Source organism: Cetorhinus maximus, chromosome 3, assembly GCF_964194155.1.
Source record: "Cetorhinus maximus chromosome 3, sCetMax3.hap1.1, whole genome shotgun sequence".
In the NCBI taxonomy this organism is placed as follows: Eukaryota; Metazoa; Chordata; class Chondrichthyes; order Lamniformes; family Cetorhinidae; genus Cetorhinus; species Cetorhinus maximus.
In genome coordinates, this window is record NC_135881.1 from 66,080,018 (window position 1) to 66,101,345 (window position 21,328).

Consider the following 21,328-nt stretch of genomic DNA (forward strand, 5'->3'; position numbering starts at 1 on the left):
ATGACTGCCTTCTGGGGATTGAACTGAGGTTGGGAGTAGTATGAGGGAATGGTGAGAAAGATCGAGGGCAGACTGAGGCTGTAGGGTGAGGGTTCAATGGTAGCGGTAGGAAGGACGGCGAGGGTTGTTGGTGGGGTCCCGGAAGCAGACACGGACCCTGGGGGTGGGAAGGAGGAGATGAATGTGGGTGGGGATGGGATTTTCAGGAAGGAAGAGAATGTGCACGTTCACCTGGACATCCCCGAAGGGAAATGGTTGTGGCTGGCAGGTCACGGAGGGGAGGTGGAAGGTGATGCTGGGGGGTCAACTGTGATGAGGGAAAGGAAATGGGTGACTGGGGGAGGGGAAAAGGTGAGGGAGCACATGAAAAACTGAATCCAGACCATGCTGCCCAAATTGAAAGTGAAACGACAGTTGTGGGCAAGATCTGGTGCTGCATGGGAGTGTGATCATTGGGTGGGCGGAGATGCAGGTCAACTCAGATGGACAACTGAAAGTGAACTCCAGCAGGCAGCATTCAACTTGCTCAGGACATTGAGGTGAGTATGATACATGAAGGATCAGCCTGCGTGGGGGAGTGCTTGCACGAGGCTCCAAAAGGCCCTGCCATACATACACTTCTCCCTCCTGAATCACTTGTTGGCCAGCTGCTCCCTCTGTGGTGATGGGGACGAGGTTGAGGGGGTCACAGGAAAAGGGGTCTTGGAGGGAGAGACAGCCTCAGGTTCCTGAGTGGATGACCAAGAGGTGCCCAGCTGCCACTCCTCCTCCCATCGGGTGCCCAGGGGCTCCATCTTGACTCCATGAGGGCAAGGAGAACCTGGAGGGACGTCGAGGTGCCCCATTTCCCCCTCGCGTTGCCACTGCAGGAACTCACCCATGGCTCTCATGATGGAGTGAAGGTCTGCACACATCTCTGCACTTTGCTGGACCAGGGTCTCCATGGCGTCCGCCATCCTCCCATGGAAACCCCCATATATGTGAGCACAATTTCATCAGTGAGCAGGTGGACGCACTTCGACTCATGTGCCACTCTGCTGAAGGTTTCCAACAGCTCTGCATGATGTTCCCACGCCTTCTGCTGACTCTCCTAGATGAGTTGGAAAGCCAAATCTAAAGGCTCGTCATCTGACTTGGACCTCAAAGATGCCTCTTCCCCAGCCTCTGTGTGACGGGAAGCTTGCACGAACCTGCCTCCTGCTGCTGCAGACATGTGTCTGTGCGGTGACCACCAGATTGTGAACCTGAGCCTACTCTAGATCTAGGTTCCACCAAGGTGTGTGGCTCTGTGCTAGTGCAGGGTCTTCAAGGCTGCTTATTTCCAGCTCTTCAATGGAGGAGGTGTCCTCTTGGCTGGAGGCGAGGACGCGAGTGGAGCTGAGGGAATGGCTGGCTGAGGGTGTCGGTCGCTCGGCAGAGCTCCCTGTGAACCAAAGTAGAGATAATTAGTGCATGGCAGCAGAGTCAAAAGCAGGAGAGAGAGCACTCACATTTGTGTTGAGAGAGGGATGATGTGGTACAGGATCCTTACGAGGGTATTCACTGCCAACCTCACCATCGCTGCAGGCACGGTCCATGTCCTTAACAGTCAACGCGATGGCACACTCCTCGAAGTGAGTGAGGGGCCTAATGTGGGCCACTCCATCCCCAGTCTGTGACCTCTCCCTGCTGTTGTGAGCCAGCTTCTCCTGCATGAAAACAGATGGAGAGAGTGTGAACAGGACACATGGCACCGCGGGGAATGTTTGTGTGGTGAGCCGAGCCATGGACAGGATGAGGCTGTGAGCTTGAGAGGGTATGAGTCTTGAAGATGTGAGAGTGTGTGAGAGTTAGTGGTGTTGTCACTTGAGGTGTGAAATCCCTGTGGATGTGTGATAGGTTTGTGAATGTGTGAGTTGAGAGTGATGAGAAGAGTGAATTATCTAGGCGGAACGGATGAGGCTATTCATCCTGTAGCGGCATTGGGTGGCTGTCCTGTTTTGCATGACATTGGTCCTGACCACTGCTGCCGCCGCGGGCCATGCCGGGTTAGTGAGGTTGCTGCACATCCTACGGCCAGAGTGGGGGTAAAGGACATCACAGCAAGCCTCCACTGCTTCCAAAAGACGCTCGAAGGACGCATCATTGAACCTGGGGGCGACAGTCTTTTTGTCTATCAGGGCCATGTCTTCTTTGCAGTGGTCATGGGCTGGAAGCACTGAGAGGTGTGCGCATGGCTGGACTTTACACATGGCATCCTGCATGCTGAAGTGGCGAGGTGATGGCATGGTGGGTGAATGAGAACCCGCCAGGCATGGAAATGGCGTGTTTCCCGGGAATACATAATTAATGTGGCGGGCTTGAAACAATAAGGCGTGAAAACCCGCCATTGCGGTCCGCGGCTAAAACATGATTTTACCTGTCCACCAGCGCACTTAGTGCAAATCTGGGATGATTCTGCCCCATGGTCTTTGCTGACAATGCCTCTTGGACATTTAGAAATACTGCTGCCTTGGGGGCTACACTCTCTTATGGGAATCAACTCCTCTGTGCACATATGGCTGTTGGCGTGCCCCTCTGTGCCTTTCTATCCATTCCCACCTCTACGCTAGCCCGCTTGCTGGTTGTGAGGTTGGTGATGTGCTCCTGCCAGTGCTTGGACCTGCCTCCACCTGAGCTGCCTCTTCTCCTCAACAGGGGCCACAAGGACTGAGTGAATGAAGCCCATGACGAGTGGCTTCTCTTAAAAATCCTGGACCTTCTACCAGGATAGCCCCCACAATCCCTCAAGCATGTTGCTGAGTCCTATCCTTGGGGAAAGTGCCACCAGCCCTATGTGACCCTGGCCACCAACCCCACAGTCCTGGCACTTTCTCCCCTCTTTTGCCAATATCTGCCAGTTAATTTGTGCACAACCGTTTCTGCCACTGTACACTGGCTCTTCCAATGGCTTTGTTAGAGAGCCAGTTAGAGGCCCTGCCTCCTTGCCATCCCCCATTTTGGTGCCTCCATGTTTCACCAGGTGGGATTCCGAAGATCCATGGTCCCCATGCACCATTGATAAAATCCAAATCGCCTGTAAAATTTCAGTTAATTGGCCCTTTAATACATCAATTGGTGTCTCACTGCCTCGAGTCAGAAGTCCACCCTCTATGGTTTTCACTGCTGGTAAAATCTGGAAGCGACGTCACAAGGCCAGACTTCCAGCCAAACATAGTCTGTTTCAATTTTACAGCACTTTTTGTTTCCGATCTTGCACTTAGTAAGGTGGTAAACATTCTGGGAAGAGACTCAGAATAATTACCATTCCAACTGAAATGCAGTGGATACTTTGCTTTATGGTGTCTGTCTAATGACTTAAAGGTCTTGTTATAAAACTAACTGAAATGCATTGGGTTGCCAAATGGTGCTTCTGATATTTTGCTGTTCCTCTTTGCTTCTAGGATGATAAATGGACAGTCCTGGTAAGTGGCCATGTAGACCAGTAAGTCAAGACATGAGAAGTTACCTATATTGTTTATAATATCACACAGTTGCTACACTTCTGATAGTTATCATCTAAGCATTAAAATTATTGTTGGCAATACCAGTAGATGAATGCATGAAGTGTTCATATGATATTCATCTATATATTTTAAAAGACATTGTACCAATTATAAAATCCATTTAAATGCCTTCACCAAAATCTTTATTTCTAGTCCATAATTTTCTTCCACATTAATACAAATAGATAGATAGGTGGATGAATGCAGAGCTTGCTATGAGCACCGTGTGGATAGACATCAGAGATGCAACTATAATGGTGCTTGTGTTGCCGAATTCTAGGTTCCTGTAATCTGCTGTTAATTCTCAAATGAATCACCATTGTGAAAATTCTAGGTCAATTCATAATTCACAAAGAGCAGTGTGGTTAGAGGATAACCATTCCACCGGTGATAATTGCTAATTATTTTCTGCACCTCTGCCGTTTTGCTAATGAACAATTTAATGAATCATCTGTCCTTTACTGGAATTATGCACTTCTAAAAAAATTACTATTTCTTGGTTTCCCCGACCAAAGCCTTCATGCCTCGATCTTAACAAGGCTATCTGATTTTTTTTCTCTTAATCACACTTTCAGCTGTGGTTGGTAGATTATTCTTTGATTATTTTTTCTGTGAAGTCACAGATTCCACAATCACTGACCCTTATCATTCAAACCTACTTTTTTGCTGATGACTTAATTTTATGTTGCTTACTGATAACATGTTCTCACTACCTCCAGTATACTCCATAAAATAGCTGAATCAGTACATCTTGATCCCCTCCATGACCTTCAGTGGGACAATGAAAATGTGCTTTCTTTCAACTCTTCCAAGACACAGTTTCCTTGTGTTTCTCTCACAAAAGCTATCATATTTTGCTTTTGATGGTACCGCTCTTAAACGCTTACTAACAATCTTGCTTTGCCTGTCTCCTTGGACCCCAGTTGAAACTATAAGTAACATGGTTCCTACCATCAAATCAAATATTTTTTTCCTTCCCACAACTCATAATTCTCTGTGATGTCTTAGGGCTGATGTTATGTTGCAAAAGCAGGGCTTTCATTGTCCTGTGGAAGCTTAACATCTGGCGTGATGACATCGGGTCACAAACTTAATGTGGCCATGCATTAGGGACACCTTGTATAAAATGACCATTCCCCTGCAGCTGAGACAGTTCAGGCACAGCCACGATGATATGGTTGGTGTCGGGCCTCTAGCTTCTCTGCCCACTCAAGCAACGCAGAGGCATCAAAGTGTCACCAAGTGCTCCAGAGCTTTTCGCCTCTCAGGCACAGACTGCAAAGTATTGAATGTTTAGTGGACGGCAGAACAGTTGGGTGACTGGGCACATTGTACAATCCCCTTGCTGAAGCTGGCCATGGAGCAGTCACTGATGGAGGCACTCATAGTCCCTTGCAATGTCATAAGAATATAAGAAATAGGAGCTGGAGTAGGACATTCAGCCCTACTTTTCCCACATTCAATAAGATCATGGCTGATCTGCCCCAAGGCTCAACTCCTCTTTCGTGCCAGTTCCTCATAACACTCAATTCCCCGATATTTCAAAAATCTACCTACCCCCTCTTTAGATACTTTAAGTGATCTAGACTCCACCACTCTCTGGGGTAGAGAATTCCAGACATTACTATCCTCTGAGAGAAGAAATTCCTTTGCATCTCAGTTTTAAATGAGTGTCCCCTTATTCTGTAACTATGTCCCCTTGTTCGAGATTCCCCCTCTAGTGGAAACATCTTCTCAACATCTACACTGTCAAGCCCCCTCAGAATCTTGCACGTTTCAATAAGATCACCCCTCATTCTTCTAAACCCTAATGAATAAAGGCCTAACCTGTTTAGCCGTACTTGCTAAGTCAGCCCCTTCATCCCAGGAATCAGCCTAGTGAATCTCTTTTGAACTGCCTCCAATGCCAGTATATCCTTTCTTAAATGCGGGGACCAAAACTGTACACAGTGCTCCAGGTGTGGCCTTACCAACACCCTATACAGTTGGAACAAGACTTCCCTATTTTTAAACTCCAACCCCCTAGCAGTACAGGCCAAAATTCCATTTGTCTTCTTAATTACTTACTGCACCTGCATGCTAACTTTTTGTGTTTCATGCACAAGAACACCCAGATCCCTCTGTACTGCACTTTTTTGCAGTCTCCCTCCATTTAAATAATTGTCTGCCTTTTGATTCTTCCTACCAAAGTGCATGACCTCACAATTTCCTACAGTAAACTCCATCTGCCAAGATTTTGCCCACTCACTCAACCTACCTATATCCCCTTGCATATTCCTTATGTCCTCATCACAACATGCCCTCACACCTATTTTTGTATCATCATCCTGGTTTGGATGAGTCTCCCCCATGGTTCAAGTTAACGGTGCAGCCATGCAGCGCGGGTTAGGAGAATACCTGTGCCTGAGCTGAGACCACAGCATGCAGTCCAATGGACAAAGCTGCCGCGAATCGGACGGGTAGAGTGGGGCGCAGGTGGGTGGGGTTTTGGGCAGCCATGCAGCGCACTAATCTATGGCCATCCAAGTGGTGGCCAGCACTCTCCAGGATGCATTAAGGGGCCTTCAGACTTAACCAAGACAGGTTCTTAGTATACTCAAGCTAACCCAAGCATCTCTATCCTCCATCCTGCAGGAGGAGTACATCAGGATCATGGAGCCTTGATGACCTAGCTGTATACCTCATGGCTTACAGAAAGTGAATTTGATGGAGAAGAGAGCAACTGGGGCACCTGGCTGAGCAGAGGGAGGAGCAGCACCCTCTGGAAGTAGGGGCAACTAGGGCTCCCGCACACACTGCCACAGAGCCACACTGAACCATCACTGGTCAGTGCCTAGTTAGACCCAGGGTCTATAGACACCGCCTTTCATTCCTGCAGGTGACTGAGAACCAGCGTCACCGAAGACTGTGCATGCCTAGGGAACTGGCCCGTCACATCTACCAGCTACTGCAGGATTTGGCGCCACAGAGACATGGAGGGCATCCACTGCCAGTGGCTGTGAAAGTGACAGTGATGCTCAATTTCTACACCAGTGGCTCCTTTCAGGGCTCCACAGGTGACCTCTGTGGGTTATCACATGCCTTCAACCACAAATGAATCCATGAGGTCACGGATGCCATCTTTGCGAGGGCACACAACTTTGTGCATTTCGTCCGGGACCAGGACGGCCAGGATTGGATTTGCCCCGATCTTGGGTTTCCACAGGTGCAGGGTGTCATGGACTGCACTCACATGGTGCTCAGATCTCCGTTGCAACATGCAGTCAACTATGTCAGCTGCAAGGGATTCCATTCGTTGAATGTGCAGCTGGTGCACGACCACCACAAAAGCTTCCCGCAGGTCTGTGCATGGTTTCCAGGGAGTGTGCACGACTCCTACATTCTCAGTTGGTCACAGATCCTTGATGTCTTCCATGGTCCACAGAAGCTGCAGGGATGGCTCTTCAGGGACAAAGGCTACCTGCAGAAAATGTGGCTGATGACACCCATGCGCCGGCCTCAGACTGCAGCAGAAGGTATGCTGCAACTCACAACTTGGTGGAGCAGACCATCGTTATGCTGAAAATGAGGTTCTAGTGCCCGGACCGGTCTACTGGAACCCTGCAATATAGCCCACAGAGGAAGTCAGGCATTGTTGTCGCTTGCTTCGCCCTTTACAACCTGGCGCTGCAACAGGGAGAGGGGCTGGCTGAGGAGGAGCTGGAGGTTTCCTCCGATGAGGAGTACACTGACTGGGATGAGGGCGAGGAGGTCCTCGAAGGCGATGATGACGGGGATGAGGCCCTTACACTGGCCAGACGAGGCAGGCGCACTCGGGAGGCCCTCATAGCTGCTAGATTTGTGGAGGGCGATGACGACATGCAGTGAGGAGACACCATAGATCCTCACATTACATCTATGAACATTTGACTCCAGTCTGGCTAATGGAAACACACATACCCTCTGTGATAATGCTCCTGTTATGGAGACGCAGTGGAGGCCCTAATAGTTGTTAGATTGCAGGAAGATGATGACCACATGCAGTGGACACTCCATAGATCTTCACATAGCCTCTGAGAATGTCTGGCCGAGGGCAGCTCGCTTGTGCTCTGTAATCAGGGTCATGTCATAGAAACACAGCCATGAAACTTTAAATACATCTGATCCTTTGTCCACCTTCAGCGCCTGACCCCTTCGGGAGCACAGCATCACTGGTCACAGATGCTGAAGAAATGGGGGTCAGCCCCACCTTAAAGGTGCTGAGAGCACACTGAGAGAATGATGGAACTCTGTGACACCTGCCCACAACATTCTGGCAGCAATATCAAGCACCGTTGAGGTGCAGGCACCAGTAATGTGTCCAGGGAGTGTGAGGCCGGACCATCACTTTGGTCTGAAGGTTGCACAAAGTACAAGGAAGAGGCCCTGGACTGAGACACCTGTCTTTATCTTGTGCAGAAAGTTTCACAATTGAGTGACACAAACACTGCTCATCAGAACGAGGAGCCATAGGGAGACTGACATTCTTGGGAGTTTATTGACAATAGTGAACAGTATGTACAAGCGACTAATACCACTGCCCAGGCTGGGCAATCACATCTTCTTAACTTGGTGCTCCCCTGACATCCACAGTGGAGGTGGAGACAGCCTGCTGACTGCTACGCCCTGTCTGTGCTGACCTTGGCGGGTGTCCTCTGGAAGGCCGAGATTTGGAAGGCCCCGGCCTGCTTTCGGGGTCCTGCTCTGTGGCAGTGGCTCCCTTCTCGAGCTGCGGAACTGGAGTTGCTAAGGTCACAGGAAAGAGGGTATTCGGATGGGTCGGACACTCCCAGAGTCACCTAGATGGCTGGCTCCAGAGGGTAAACCTGCTGATCCTCCTCCCTATGGGTGCCCAAGGGCTCCTGGTTGACTCCTTGAGGAGGAGGGGTAGCTGGAGTGAGATCAAGCTGCCCTGCAGCCCTCTTACGTACACACTGTTGGAGACCAACTATGGCGTCAGCAATGGAGTTGAGCCTGCGCAGCAGTGCACGAGTGACGTCATAGACCAAGGTCTCCATGGCGGCTGACATCCTACCAGTGTTGACCTCATTGCATTGGCATGCTGGTGCTATCACCTCAGCCTGAGAGTGGATGGACTCCCCCATCATGCCTTGCAACCTGAGGAGTATGGCGAACACCCTTTCCTGGTGTTCCCAAGCTTGCCTTTGCAGCCCCAGCAACTGTGACATGACTGAGTCCAGAGGCTTGTCATCTGACTCAGACTCAGCAAATTTCTGGTCTCCAGTAGTCCTCTGAGTGCCGGACACCTGGGAAGTCTCTGCCGCCGCCTGCTGTGGATCAGACAGTGCGATGTGCTCGCTAGATTGTGATCCCGAGCCTATTCTAAAGCTAGGTCCCACCAAGGTGTCTGTCTCTGCGCTGGTGGTGGGTGTGCATTTTAAAATAACAGCAAAAGCTATTCTGCAGACACAGTTCCAGCAGAAAGCCATCGAACCAGCTGCAAGTCACCAAGCAGTCAAGGAATAAAGAGCCATACGTTGAAAATGGGAGAAGGACCCCTCCGGAGCGTCCAACCTGTTCCAACTTTGAGTTCACCCGAGAACCAGCCTCCTGGAAATTGAAAGCCTTGCAGCTTACTGAGAATCCTCTGCTTTACAAGACCTGCACTTCAACTAAAGCATCAGCTCATCTAAGAAACTACAGAACTGCCACAAAAGAGACTGAGAAAATCATAAACTGTAATTGATTGTTTTACCTTCAACTGTATCTAATTTTTGCCTGTGTGTTGGTGTGTGTGAGTTAAGTGAGTGAGGTGTCATGTTTTAAACCTCGGGAACAAGTGTATGATAATAAATAACCTTCTTATTTTTTAAAAATCACAAAAATCTTGCTGCTGAGATTATTTAAATTAGGACAGTCACTCTGAGGGTAAGAAAACACAAACCTTTTACATACAAACATATGGGCAATAAAAAGGAACACATAAATTCTGTCCGTAACAAAATTGGGTGCTGCAGTCCAGAATAAAGCCCATTGCAAACGAACTAAATCTGAATTTAAAGGAGTTGGAAGTAGAAGGGAAAAGTAACATAGACAAAATTGTGAAACAAGAAACAAAAGGGATTACAGCAGTAAGCTTTTTGAGCATTAACAATAGAAAATAATATGGCTACTTTCGATGTAAAAGTATTTATGGAAGAGGAGGACTTAACTTGGCCAAAATTAGTCTCCCTCAACATAGAACAGCTAAAAGCCATTTCTAAGCAGGTAGAACTTAATATACGTAATGAAGCATGGAAGCCCGAGGATGTGGAACAGGTAGAAGGCACAGAACCTGGAAAAGGCTAGGTTATCTTAGCCAAAATTTGCCAGGAAGAGTGAAGGCTAGAGTCAGAGTTTCAGGCAATGGAATTCCAAGAGAGACAGGAGGAGTGTGCTTTCCAGCTATAAAATCTTGAGAGAGAGAATTACAGGCACAGAAAGATAGGGAATTGAGACAGATTGCAGCAGCTAGGGAGAACCTGACTTTACCCAGTGGTAATTTAAATACTCTGAACCCAGAGACACGTTTCGATTTTCTAAAGTATTCCTGATTCATCCCCAAGTTGGAAGAGGAGGACGCACTGCCTTTGAGAAACAGGCAGGCCAGCAATGTTTTCGACACTCCTGATACAAGGTCAGCTATAGGAGAGGACCGTAAGATTTCTTCCATGCTGCCTGTTGAGAGCTCTGCCAGCTATGATCAGACAAAGGCTGCTATTCTCAGTGCCGATGAACTGGTACCAGAAGCATACTGTCAACAATTCTAGAACTCCCGTAAAAAGCTACACAGATATTCCTGGAATTCAAGAGAATTAAACAGACAACAGCAGTTAATTGGAAAGAGCCAGAGGCTTTGCAGCCAGGAGTGGTTTCCCACAGATGCAAAGGGTCATTGGTAGCCATCAAAGCACCAGCAGGGAAGCCAGGGTTTTTTAGAAACTGCAAGGAATACCACTTGCAAGGAATACCACTCCATAAACGTGCAGATTGTGTGCAACCACAATCAAAAAATCATGCAAGTTTGTGCAAGATATTCGGGAAGCAGCCAGGATTCATACATCCAGGTTCCGGGGATGTTTACGGGCCCGGACACTTTGGATGGATGGCTGCTTGGAGACAAAACATACCCCCTGAAGATGCGACTGATGACTCCAGTTTGAGAATGGAACCCAAACACTGTTACAACGAAAACCACGTAACGACAAAGTCCATCATTGAGCAGACTGTCGATCTGCTGAAGATGAGTTTCCAATGCCTGGATAGATCAGGTGGGGTGCTCCAAAATGCAGCAACCAGTGTCTTTCTCATGGTAGTAGTCCACATGGCCCTCCAGAGAGGGGAAACCCTTTCAGAGGATGAATTGAGGGAGACAGCCACAGGAAGAGGAGGGTGAGCCACAGCAGGCAGCTGCCCATGCTGGTCCCAGAGAGTGTCTGAATGCCCGTGACACATGGGAAGCTCTGATCATCAGGAGATTTCAGCAGCTGAGTCTCTTAATCTATCAGCTTCATGAGCAGTGACATCTTCTCCGTGCAGCTCCATGACATGAACACCAGTGCTGTGTATGGGCAATGTTACTCAACCAAACAATGTCAATTGGAATGATGCACATAATCAGAGGATCAAATAAAAGCATCATTTGAATCCTTATCCATACATTCACACACAGTTAATGAACGAATGCAGCCAGATAAGATTTGGAAAACGGCAATCATTTATATACCCAAAAACTCATGAAATATACAAATCTTAAAAATAGGAAATGTCATCTTTGTGCACCCAAGTGTGACTAATCTGGGATTTTCTTGATTCTTTTGCGGGTGTGCAGCGTGGTGCTCTCTTCTCGCTGCCAGCTATATTGGAGACAGGCTGCTGACCTTTATGTTCCCTTGTCTGGGATGGCTCTTTTTCTTGGTTGCCTGAGGCCATGAGGCTCCTGACGTGGTGGGAGCTCAGTGGCTGGACACCCATCCGTTGACACAGCACTCAAAGTTATCTGTGCCTTGGCAGAGGGGAGAAGAAGAGGCTGTCACCATCAGAAGTGCCCTGAAAGGTGCCTCCCACCAAGGCATCAGCTGCTGCTCACCCTCCAACATGAGGTTCATTTGGCTGTCCCTGCTTTCTTGAGAGGGACCAGAAGCTGGATTTGACTCCAGACTCCTCACCCCCTCTTGCCATTGCACTGGGCCCCAGAACTCAGAGACAAAGCGATTGAGTGTAGATCAGAATGCATACCCACTATTGTATCAGTGATCTGCTGGGTTTGATCCTCCATGACAGTCTCTCAATGGAGGAAGCCATGCGTTCTGTAGAGAGTGCGTGATTACAGCATCCATGGCCTGGATTGACTCTTCAATGTTTGTGCCAGAATGCGCAACCACTCTGGATTTCTGTCACATCTTCAGGAACCTCGCGCAGCAAGTCCAGCATCTGCTGCCTGACGGACGACTCCAGAGGTTCATCATCAGCTTGGGGCTCAGCATCTAGGTCGGCTCCAGCACTCTTCTGATTACCAAAGTCTCCAGCAACTGTGATGGTGTGCTTTCTCTCTCACAACTGAAGCACGCATACCCACTGAGGTGCATTAGGGACATCTTCAACCATTGAGGTGAGTGTGCTGAGATGTGCTTCTTTATTGCAAACATTGGAACCATTGAGTGATATGATTCAGTGTTTGAAACTTATACCATTCAACTTTCCTCCCCAATGCATATAAGCCTTCAAAGTCCCAGACCATCAATGCTTCATTGTTGACAGCTTGCCAAGCATTATGCACCCTCCCCTCCCCAGCTCTCTTAACATCTGTTTGCTGGAATAATAAAAATAGTCCCATTGCAATCTCACCACCCTGGAGCCTTCCTCCTATTTTGCCTCAACCAATGGCCCAGCGCCACTCATTGGCAGCCAACTGCAGCACCTCCTCTTTGATGGGAGTCAGACTTGCCACTTCACCTCAAGTCCTCTTTCTCACTGGCATTACGCATCCTCTTCTCCCACAATTAAAAAGGTAAATTGTAATGATAATGATGTTGTGCTACAATGATGCCTTCAACTGCATGGCCATATGTACTCTGTCAGCAGCACACTTTTCTCAATGTTCTTTGCCGACTAATATGTGTTGCATCCCACCGACTTTCATAACCTCCATGCAGAGTGTCATGTGCTCATCATGCCGCCTTACCCACTTGGGCAACACATAAGACAATCCCATAATGAAGCCAGCACCTTCCATGTATGTCCATCTCAAGAATGGTGATACACTCACCCTTTTAGACCTCAGAAAGTCATGGAGGTGCTTGCGGCACTGAAGCCAGGTTTGCTGGATGACCCTGAGGCTGCTCACTTCTGCTGCGACCTCGGTCCAGGCTGTTTTGGTCAGGCTAGGACGTCTCATCTTACTGTCAGCAGGCATTAGGACCTCCCGCCTACCACTTAGAGCCTGGAGGAGGGCTCGCAGGGAGTCATCATCAAATCTTGGGGCCATCCTTGATCTTTGGCCCTCCCCAGCTCCTGGCTCCATTCTCTCGGCTAATTGCGAAGAGACACGGAGATTTAACAGCCTGATGTTCAATATCACAGAATCCCAGAATTTTAACGGCACAAAAGGAGGTCATTCGGCCCATCGTGTCTGCACCAGCTTTCCAAATGAGCATTATGACCTAGTGCCATTGCCCTGCCATTTCCCCATTCCCCTATACATTGTTTCTATTCAAATAATCATCTAATACCCTCTTGAATGCCTCGATTGAACCTGCCTCCACCACACTTCCAGGCAGTGCATTCCAGACCCAAACCACTCGTTGTGTGAAAAGTTTTTTCTCACATCACATTTGCTTCTTTTGCAAATCACTTTAAATCTGTGCCCTCTAGTTCTTGATCCTTTTACGAGTGGGAACAGCTTCTCCCTATTTACTCTGTCCAGCCCTCTCATGATTTTGAACATCTCTATCAAATCTCCTCTTAGCCTTCTTCTCTCCAAGGAGAACAGTCCCAACTTCTCCAATCTATCCCCATAGCTGAAGTTTCTCATCCCTGGAACCATTCTTGTAAACCCCATTTGCACTCTTTCCAATGTGTTCACATCCTTCCTATAGTGTGGTGCCCAGAACTGTACACAATACCCCAGCTGAGGCCTAACGAGTGTCTTATATAAATTCAGCATAACCTTCCTGCTCTTGTACTCTGTACCCCTATTAATAAAGCCCAGGATACTATATGCTTTATTAACTCCGCATTGAACATCATCAGCCACCTTGCACGCCAACTTGTCTATGCCCCCTTGAAGTTCCATCCCGTCCTCCTCGCAGTTCACAACACTCCCAAGCTTTGTTTCATCCGCAATCTTTGAAATTGTCCCCTGCATACCAAGATCTAGAACATTAATATATATCTGGGAAAGCAAGGGTCCCATTACTGACCCCTGGGGAACTCCAGTACAAACTTTCCTCCAGCCTGAAAAATATCTCCCTAAACACCTGATATTCATCAGGATTATGGGTCAGCTTTTTTCCAATGCTATTTTTCCCTGCAAAGTTTCTGAATGCCTCCCACATATAAGAAGTCATACACATTTATAAATCACCACTTACCTCCTGCAATGGTTTGAATAAATTCAAATTCTGCACCATAAAGTTCTGATGTGCCCAAACAATATTTCTTGGTGCAGCTGCCATGGTCCGTGACAGGGATCCATTTGAATGAGTGGCCGTGACCTCCTGTTGGATCACGGCCTGCCCCTCAGTCCTTGAACATCCCGCCTTCAGTAGACGATTGGGTACACTGCCCACCATTGCTTGAGGCTGTTGGCCAGTTCCTTGTCAGGTGGCTGTTAATTGGCTGCATGTATTATTTGCCATCTTTCAAAGGCAGGGGCAGAGTTGGCAATCCACTGACTTCCAGAATGGACTCCCACTTACTGCTGAGGTGCATAAAATTCAGTCTTAAATGCAGCTTCCAGGGGTTGAATTTTCATTGAGTTGAGGAGGTGGACCAGGCGTGTGGACAATTTGGTGTTGAAGAAGGTCCCTTCACTGATGTTGAAAACAGACTGATGGATGGAGGTGGCCTCAGCAAACCCGGGGGAGTGATTAAGGGGGTGCAGTGCTCTATCATGCAATTTAACCCCCTCCACAATGACAAGGCCTGGAAGCTGTGACCTCTTTGTTTTTTTAAAGTTTGTAAACTCATCAGAGGACATCTCCATCTGGAGGTGCCCTCTCATCTGCCTCCTTAATTGGCAGCTCCCACCTCTGACAGTGGAGCTGCCAATCTTTCAGTGCTGGAGCATCCACTATTTGCCTTCCAGCATCGGCAACCTGCCCTGACAACCACACCATCTGGTCACTAATTGGCCATCTTCTTGAAAATTGTGTCGCATGTCGGGCACTGATGTGGTGTGGGGCCGCGATCTGGAAATGCTGCTGATATCAGGGTCCTGACCCAAAAACAAAAATTCAGCCTTATATGTTGGAATTCTGTTCTAGCACTGCTCCCACACACTTGCACAGGAAACAAAAAAGGTTAATTGTCTTCCTCTGTTAGCTTTCAACTACTCTTCTCCATTATACAACTATGGTCTCTATTTTATTGTTGGTGCTGTAGTCCGTGCTCTACTTAACTAACTACTCTTATTTCTACCAGCTGTAAATATACTACATGACACAATCTTCTTGCCCCTTACATCTGCCCTATGATGAAAACTATACTAATAACATTGGGATAAAAATTCCTGTGTGGTGATGTGGGAGGTTGAAACTCCTGGTATAGGTATGCCCCTCCAATGGTTCTACCTTCACTAAGGGATGAGTGGAGGTTCCATCCCATACCAATTATGATGGAGAAAGAATTCAGAGATAGAATAAAGGTTGTATTAGTAGTAATCTGATTGATAAGAATTCTGAGGGCTCTGTGCTATTGATGTTTATGTAATACTAAATCCTGTAGGCATGTGGATTACGTTGAATTAACATTTGTATGTAAAATAAATGTTTACTTACTTAATAATTACTCAGTGTGGAAACCATAGCACATGAATTAAAGGAGTTAATTATAACTCAAGCTGCGATTAAGCAAAATCAGCATGTAATACAATGTCCTTCAACGGGAATGGCAGATAAATAAAAGGAACTTTTGAAAAATCTGCTTTATCAACACTAGGTGGAAACCATGCACCACAAGTACGCAACAAGTTTTAACTCTGTGATAACAACAGCATTATTTTCTCTTCGATTAATTTGTGTGCTGATCAAGGTAAAAGAGGTCAATGCTGCGGAGTGAAACATTTTTCCACAATTGTTACCCAAGTCAGTTTTAGGTATTAGGTGTAAAGTAAAGCTCCTTCCATTCTATCTCAGCACTGTGCCTCTAACCCTTAGAATTGCATCCCTACCTATTGGACCAGTGTGAAACATTTTGTGTTTGAATTGTGCCATCCTTGTGATCTGACATAGAATAGCAACCTATGATCATTTTTGATATACCAATCTATATTTGGACTGCTCTAACTCATTTGCTTAGGAATTTGCTAGGCATCAGGGTGTGGTGATTTTTGCTCAGCCTGTTGTCAACTTAGATCTAGGCCTAAGAGATGAAAAGAAAGTTTGTCACCCTTTGTGCAATTTGGCAATTTCCTCTTTCAAAAATAAGTATTCTGAACAGAAAATTATTCAGCTGCTTTCTTCTTCAAATAACACTTCATCATTATCATTAATTTTAAAAAAAATTTGATGTTTATAGACCAAGAGGTGAGAATTGGAGCAGAATTTCTTCGGCGGGTTCTCCTGATTTCCCACTGTAACTTTGATGGAAGAGCAATGGTATTCCTGGTAAAATGGGGTTTAATGATGGCATTCCAGCATTTCTGCCGATTTTTTGCCAAAGTTACAGCAGAGGATTGGGAGAATTCTATCTCACGATCTTAACTGTAGTCATGTCACCATTTTTCACTAGTATGTGTAATAACACTTTTAACACTTAGAGAATTCCAATATCAACCAGGAAAGGTTTATACCATGATGTGTAAATTTGAATTTGAAAGTATTCATTCAAGTAAGCAATCTCTTTACATCTGAATAAGTTCAGATACTTTTAACAAAGAAGCAAGGACCACAGAAAAGTCAGAATTTAAGTTATTTTTAAATGCAACAGTGTTTGGACAACTGAAGCATGAGATTCTTCAGCAATCACTTCATTTTCTATTTACTTTTTACATGTTGCAGCCAGGGCTGTATACTTACATGTGGTTCAATAAACTTAGTGTGACTCCAAAAAGCATGTGAATAACCCCCAGGATGACTGACATCTTCATCTTGTAGGAGTTCAGGAATGTTAGCTTATTTACAGCAATGTTCCATATCTGAGAACAAATAATGATGAGGCTTAACATCTGTGTTCAGAGCATCAGTAGATTTTGGGCCATAAAGAATATTTGGATGATGAAAATATTTTAAAGAAATGGATGGGAGTAGCAGTTTTTGGGAGTCGGATCCAAATTGCAGGATAAAACCAGAATTGAAAGCAGTTTAGTTACCTCAAATTTTAAAAGATGCTGAAGGAATATGTTAAGTAATGAAAACAAAAATGCTGGGGACAGTCAGTAGGCCAGGCACCTGTGCAGAGAAGATAGGAGAATTAACATAAGGTGACCGACCATACATTAGGGACAGTTCCTGGATGAAATATTGTGTCCCTGGCAAACAATGCTCCATAGAAAACATAGAAAATAGGAGCACGAGTAGGCCATTCGGCCCTTCGAGTCTGCTCTGCCATTCATTATGATCATGGCTGATCATCCAATTCAATAGCCTGCTCCCGCTTTCTCCCCATATCCTTTGATCCCTTTTGTCCCAAGAGCCAAATCTAACTCCTTCTTGAAAACATACAATGTTTTGGCCTCAACTACTTTCTGTGGTAACGAATTCCACAGGCTCACCACTCTCTGGGTGAAGAAGTTTCTCCTCATCTCAGTCCTAAATGGTCTACCCCGTGTCCTCAGACTATGAACCCTGGCTCTGGACTCCCCCACCATCGGGAACATCCTTCCTACATCTACCTTGTCTAGTCCTGTTAGAATTTTATAGGTTTCTATGAGATCCCCCCTCATTCTTCTGAACTCCAGTGAATATAATCCTAATCGACTCAATCTCTCCTCATATGTCAGTCCCACCATCCCAGGAATCAGTCTGGTAAACCTTCGCTGCACTCCCTCTACAGCAAGAACATCCTTCCTCTGATAAGGAGACCAAAACTGCACACAATATCCCAAGTGTGGTCTCACCAAGGCCCTGTATAATTGCAGCAAGACATTCCTGCTCCTGTACTCGAATCCTCTCGCTATGAAGGCCAACATACCATTTGCCTTCTTTGCCGCCTGCAGCACCTGCATGCTTACCTTCAGCAACTGGTGTACGAGGACACCCAAGTCTCATTGTACATTCCCCTCTCTCAATTTATAGCCATTCAGATAATAATCTGCCTTCCTGTTTTTTGCTACCAAAGTGGATTACCTCACATTTATCCACATTATACTACATCTACCATGCATTTGCCCACTCACTCAGCTTGTCCAAATCACACTGAAGAATCTCTACATCCTCCTCACAGCTCACCCTCCCACCCAGCTTTGTGTCATCTGCAAATTTGGAGATATTACATTTAGTTCCCTCATCTAAATCATTAATATATATTGTTAATAGTTGGGGTCCCAGCACCGATCCCTGCGGTACCCCACTAGTCACTGCCTGACATTCGGAAAAAGACCCGTTTATTCCTACTCTTTGTTTCCTGTCTGCCAACTAGTTTTCTATCCATCTCAATACACTACCCCCAATCCCATGCGCTTTAATTTTACACGCTAATCTCTTATGTGGGACTTTGTCAAAAGCCTTTGAAAGTTCCAGGTGCATAAAACTAGGCCCTGAATACTCTAACTTTTAATTTCTTGTGTTGGAATTTGTCTAATTCATAACTGATGTCCAGCACTGAGTACCTCAGTTGAGATATGTGCTAAGTGTCTAAATAATAATAATAAATGTACAACAATGTCAAAATGCACTTTAATAGTGTGACGTTACATTTGTGGCAATTATATGGAAGGTTAATCCTAATTTCAAGATTGTGGGTGGGGGAGAAAGGGCATATAGAATAGCATTCTTAGAGTTTAGAAAAAATAAGAGAGGACAATTCAGATATCAAAGTAATAATGTTAGAATAGAATGATTTAGAAAGATTTTGATGGAGGAATAGAGATTGGAAGCTTCATGCCACTTACTGGGTCAATGCCGAATGGATAGGGTTTTCCTGAAAACACTCCTAGCACTGCAGGATTCAACTGGAGTATGGGTGACTTCTGTAAAGTTTCATTACTGAAAATAATTTATAGACACAAACATCATCAAAATCAACACCTGACATTGTAACTACTAAAAGTGCATTAACAAAGGCTGTGGTTGCATAGTGATTATGGTACTGGACTAGTAATTCAGAAGCTTGGTCCAATGATTCAGACACAACATTCAAATTGCACCATGGTAGCTGGGGGATTTAAATACAATTAATTAAATAAATCAGGAATAAAAAGCTAATATTATTAATGATGACCATGAATTTACTACATTGTCATAAAAACCCTTCTGGTTCATTTTTGTACTTTAGGGCAAGAAATCTGCTGTCCTAAAAACAAAAAACTGCGGATGCTGGAAATCCAAAACAAAAACAGAAATACCTGGAAAAACTCGGCAGGTCTGGCAGCATCGGCGGAGAAGAGCAAAGTTGACGTTTCGAGTCCTCATGACCCTTCAACAGAACTAAGTAGAAATTTCCTATTTCTACTTAGTTCTGTTGAAGGGTCATGAGGACTCGAAACATCAACTTTGCTCTTCTCCGCTGATGCTGCCGAATCTAATGTCCTAACCTGGTCTGGCCTACATGTGACTCCAGACCCACAGCAATCTGATTCTTAACTGCCCTCTTAAATGGCTTAGCAAGCCAGTCAACAATAACAGCTATGGAAATGTCACTGTGGGAGTAACTTCACCACACAGACTGCAACAATTCAAGAATGTAGCTCACCACCACCTGCTCAAAGGCAATTTGAGACGGACAATAAATACTGGCCTTGTCAACACCCACATCCCATGAATAAAACAAAAACCTCAATTTATTTGTAAAATATTATACCTACACATTTGAATTTTACAAAGGCTTATAAAAATGTTTTTAAAATAGTTATAGTAACTGATAGAGCCATAGAACCATGGAATTCTAAAGCACAGGAGTGTATTTCGCCCATGTAGCTGTGTTAAGCAAATACGTGTATGTGTGTATACATAGAGAGAGAGAGAGATAGGAGAAAGAGAGAGAAAGACCACATAACAATTTGCTATTTACCTGTATTGCCTCAACTTGAATTTTTATTTTATAATATTTCTATGATGTTAAATTCAGCTGGTTATTCAGCAGTGCTCATAGTGTTTTGAAACCAGACTGGTTGCCACGGTAATCTGAAGTAGTATTTAGCTACCTTATGAGACAAGCCAGTATCAAAATTACTGTTTATGCATGTTTCTGTAGCTTTGAAACAATGGAAGGATCTCAGGAAGTTGAAATGGCCAGAAATTAACAGGTTCAATGACTATCAAAACGTTGAGGGGTGGTCTTATCATCAGCTTAATAGCCTGTTATTTTCTGCATTAATCAAACATTGAGAGATATGTTACTTGCTCACTGTTCTAAGGGTTGGCACAAAAATGAGCTCCTGGTAATTGACAGTTTATCAGACTGAGATTGACCAGAGAGACTTGAGGCAGGACACAGAGAAGATTCTCTCTGTCTCTCTCTTTCTTCCAGACACAAAATGAACTGTGAAGTTAGCAAAAAGTTTGCATTTTAAAGGTGTGAATTAGCTCACTTTGGAACAATTTAGATTGAAAGTCAGCCTGTGCCTAATGTGTTAAGTAAGTTTGCATCTTTGTTAGGAACATTGGAAATTGACTGATTTCACTGTGAAAAAGGTATTCTGTTTGCTTGGGAACCTAACAAAATATACATATAGCACTGTGCCTAAACATAGGCACCAATGTTACAGGGAGCAAGTTGGATGCTTACAAGCAACCTGAAATCCTACTTCCAGACCTGACTTTTCTGCCCCTTTCTAGAGAAGACAGTATGTGGGATTCTGAACAATAACACACCGGGAAAGAACTCAATGTCTCCTTTTGTGGTAGGAAATTTACCCATAATGCCCACCCAAAATACCTGGGCGTCTCCTGGACAGGACTCTCATCTACTGGCCTCATTCCATCAACACCAGCCAGATTGTAGATACCAGAGTGATCCTGATCTGCAAAGTTGCTGGAACATTATTGGGGAGCACAGCCAGAGCACTTCGGCACTGCAACAGAGGCCCTGGTCTACTCTGCCTCAGAATACTTCTCTGCCTCATAGTCCAGCAGCCACCACACAAGGGCTGCGGATGTGCAGCTAAATGTTGCCATGAGGATGCTTAAGTCCACTCCAACTGTGCAGCTGTTGATGTTGTCCCACAATGTCCTGCCTGCCATTTGGTGCAGCATCATCATGCTCTGCAAGATGGAAAAAGTCCTGAACAACACTGACCTTTCCACTCATGAAACTTAAAAAACCCATCAAGAAAGTCCTTAAAATAGCATCTGGCATTGTGGGAAACAGCAGCTAATATTTCTGTAGCTGGTATCAACCCAAAATCAGATGAACAGAATCATGAGACTCATGCAGTATAAAGAACCAACATCTCATCGTTGATCCAG

At 45.6% G+C, this 21,328-nt stretch overlaps 1 protein-coding gene across 1 annotated transcript in view; it reads right to left on the reverse strand.

The window, feature by feature from the left end:
* Positions 1–21,328, reverse strand: part of LOC144674102 (V-type proton ATPase 116 kDa subunit a 1-like) — a 215,139-nt gene that overhangs the window by 45,232 nt on the left and 148,579 nt on the right. The window contains exons 13-14 of the mRNA XM_078535614.1: positions 18,814–18,907; positions 16,781–16,899 (exon numbers count right to left, since the gene is read on the reverse strand). Of these exons, the coding sequence (XP_078391740.1) occupies positions 16,781–16,899; positions 18,814–18,907 (213 nt within the window). The remainder of the gene's footprint in view (positions 1–16,780; positions 16,900–18,813; positions 18,908–21,328) is intronic.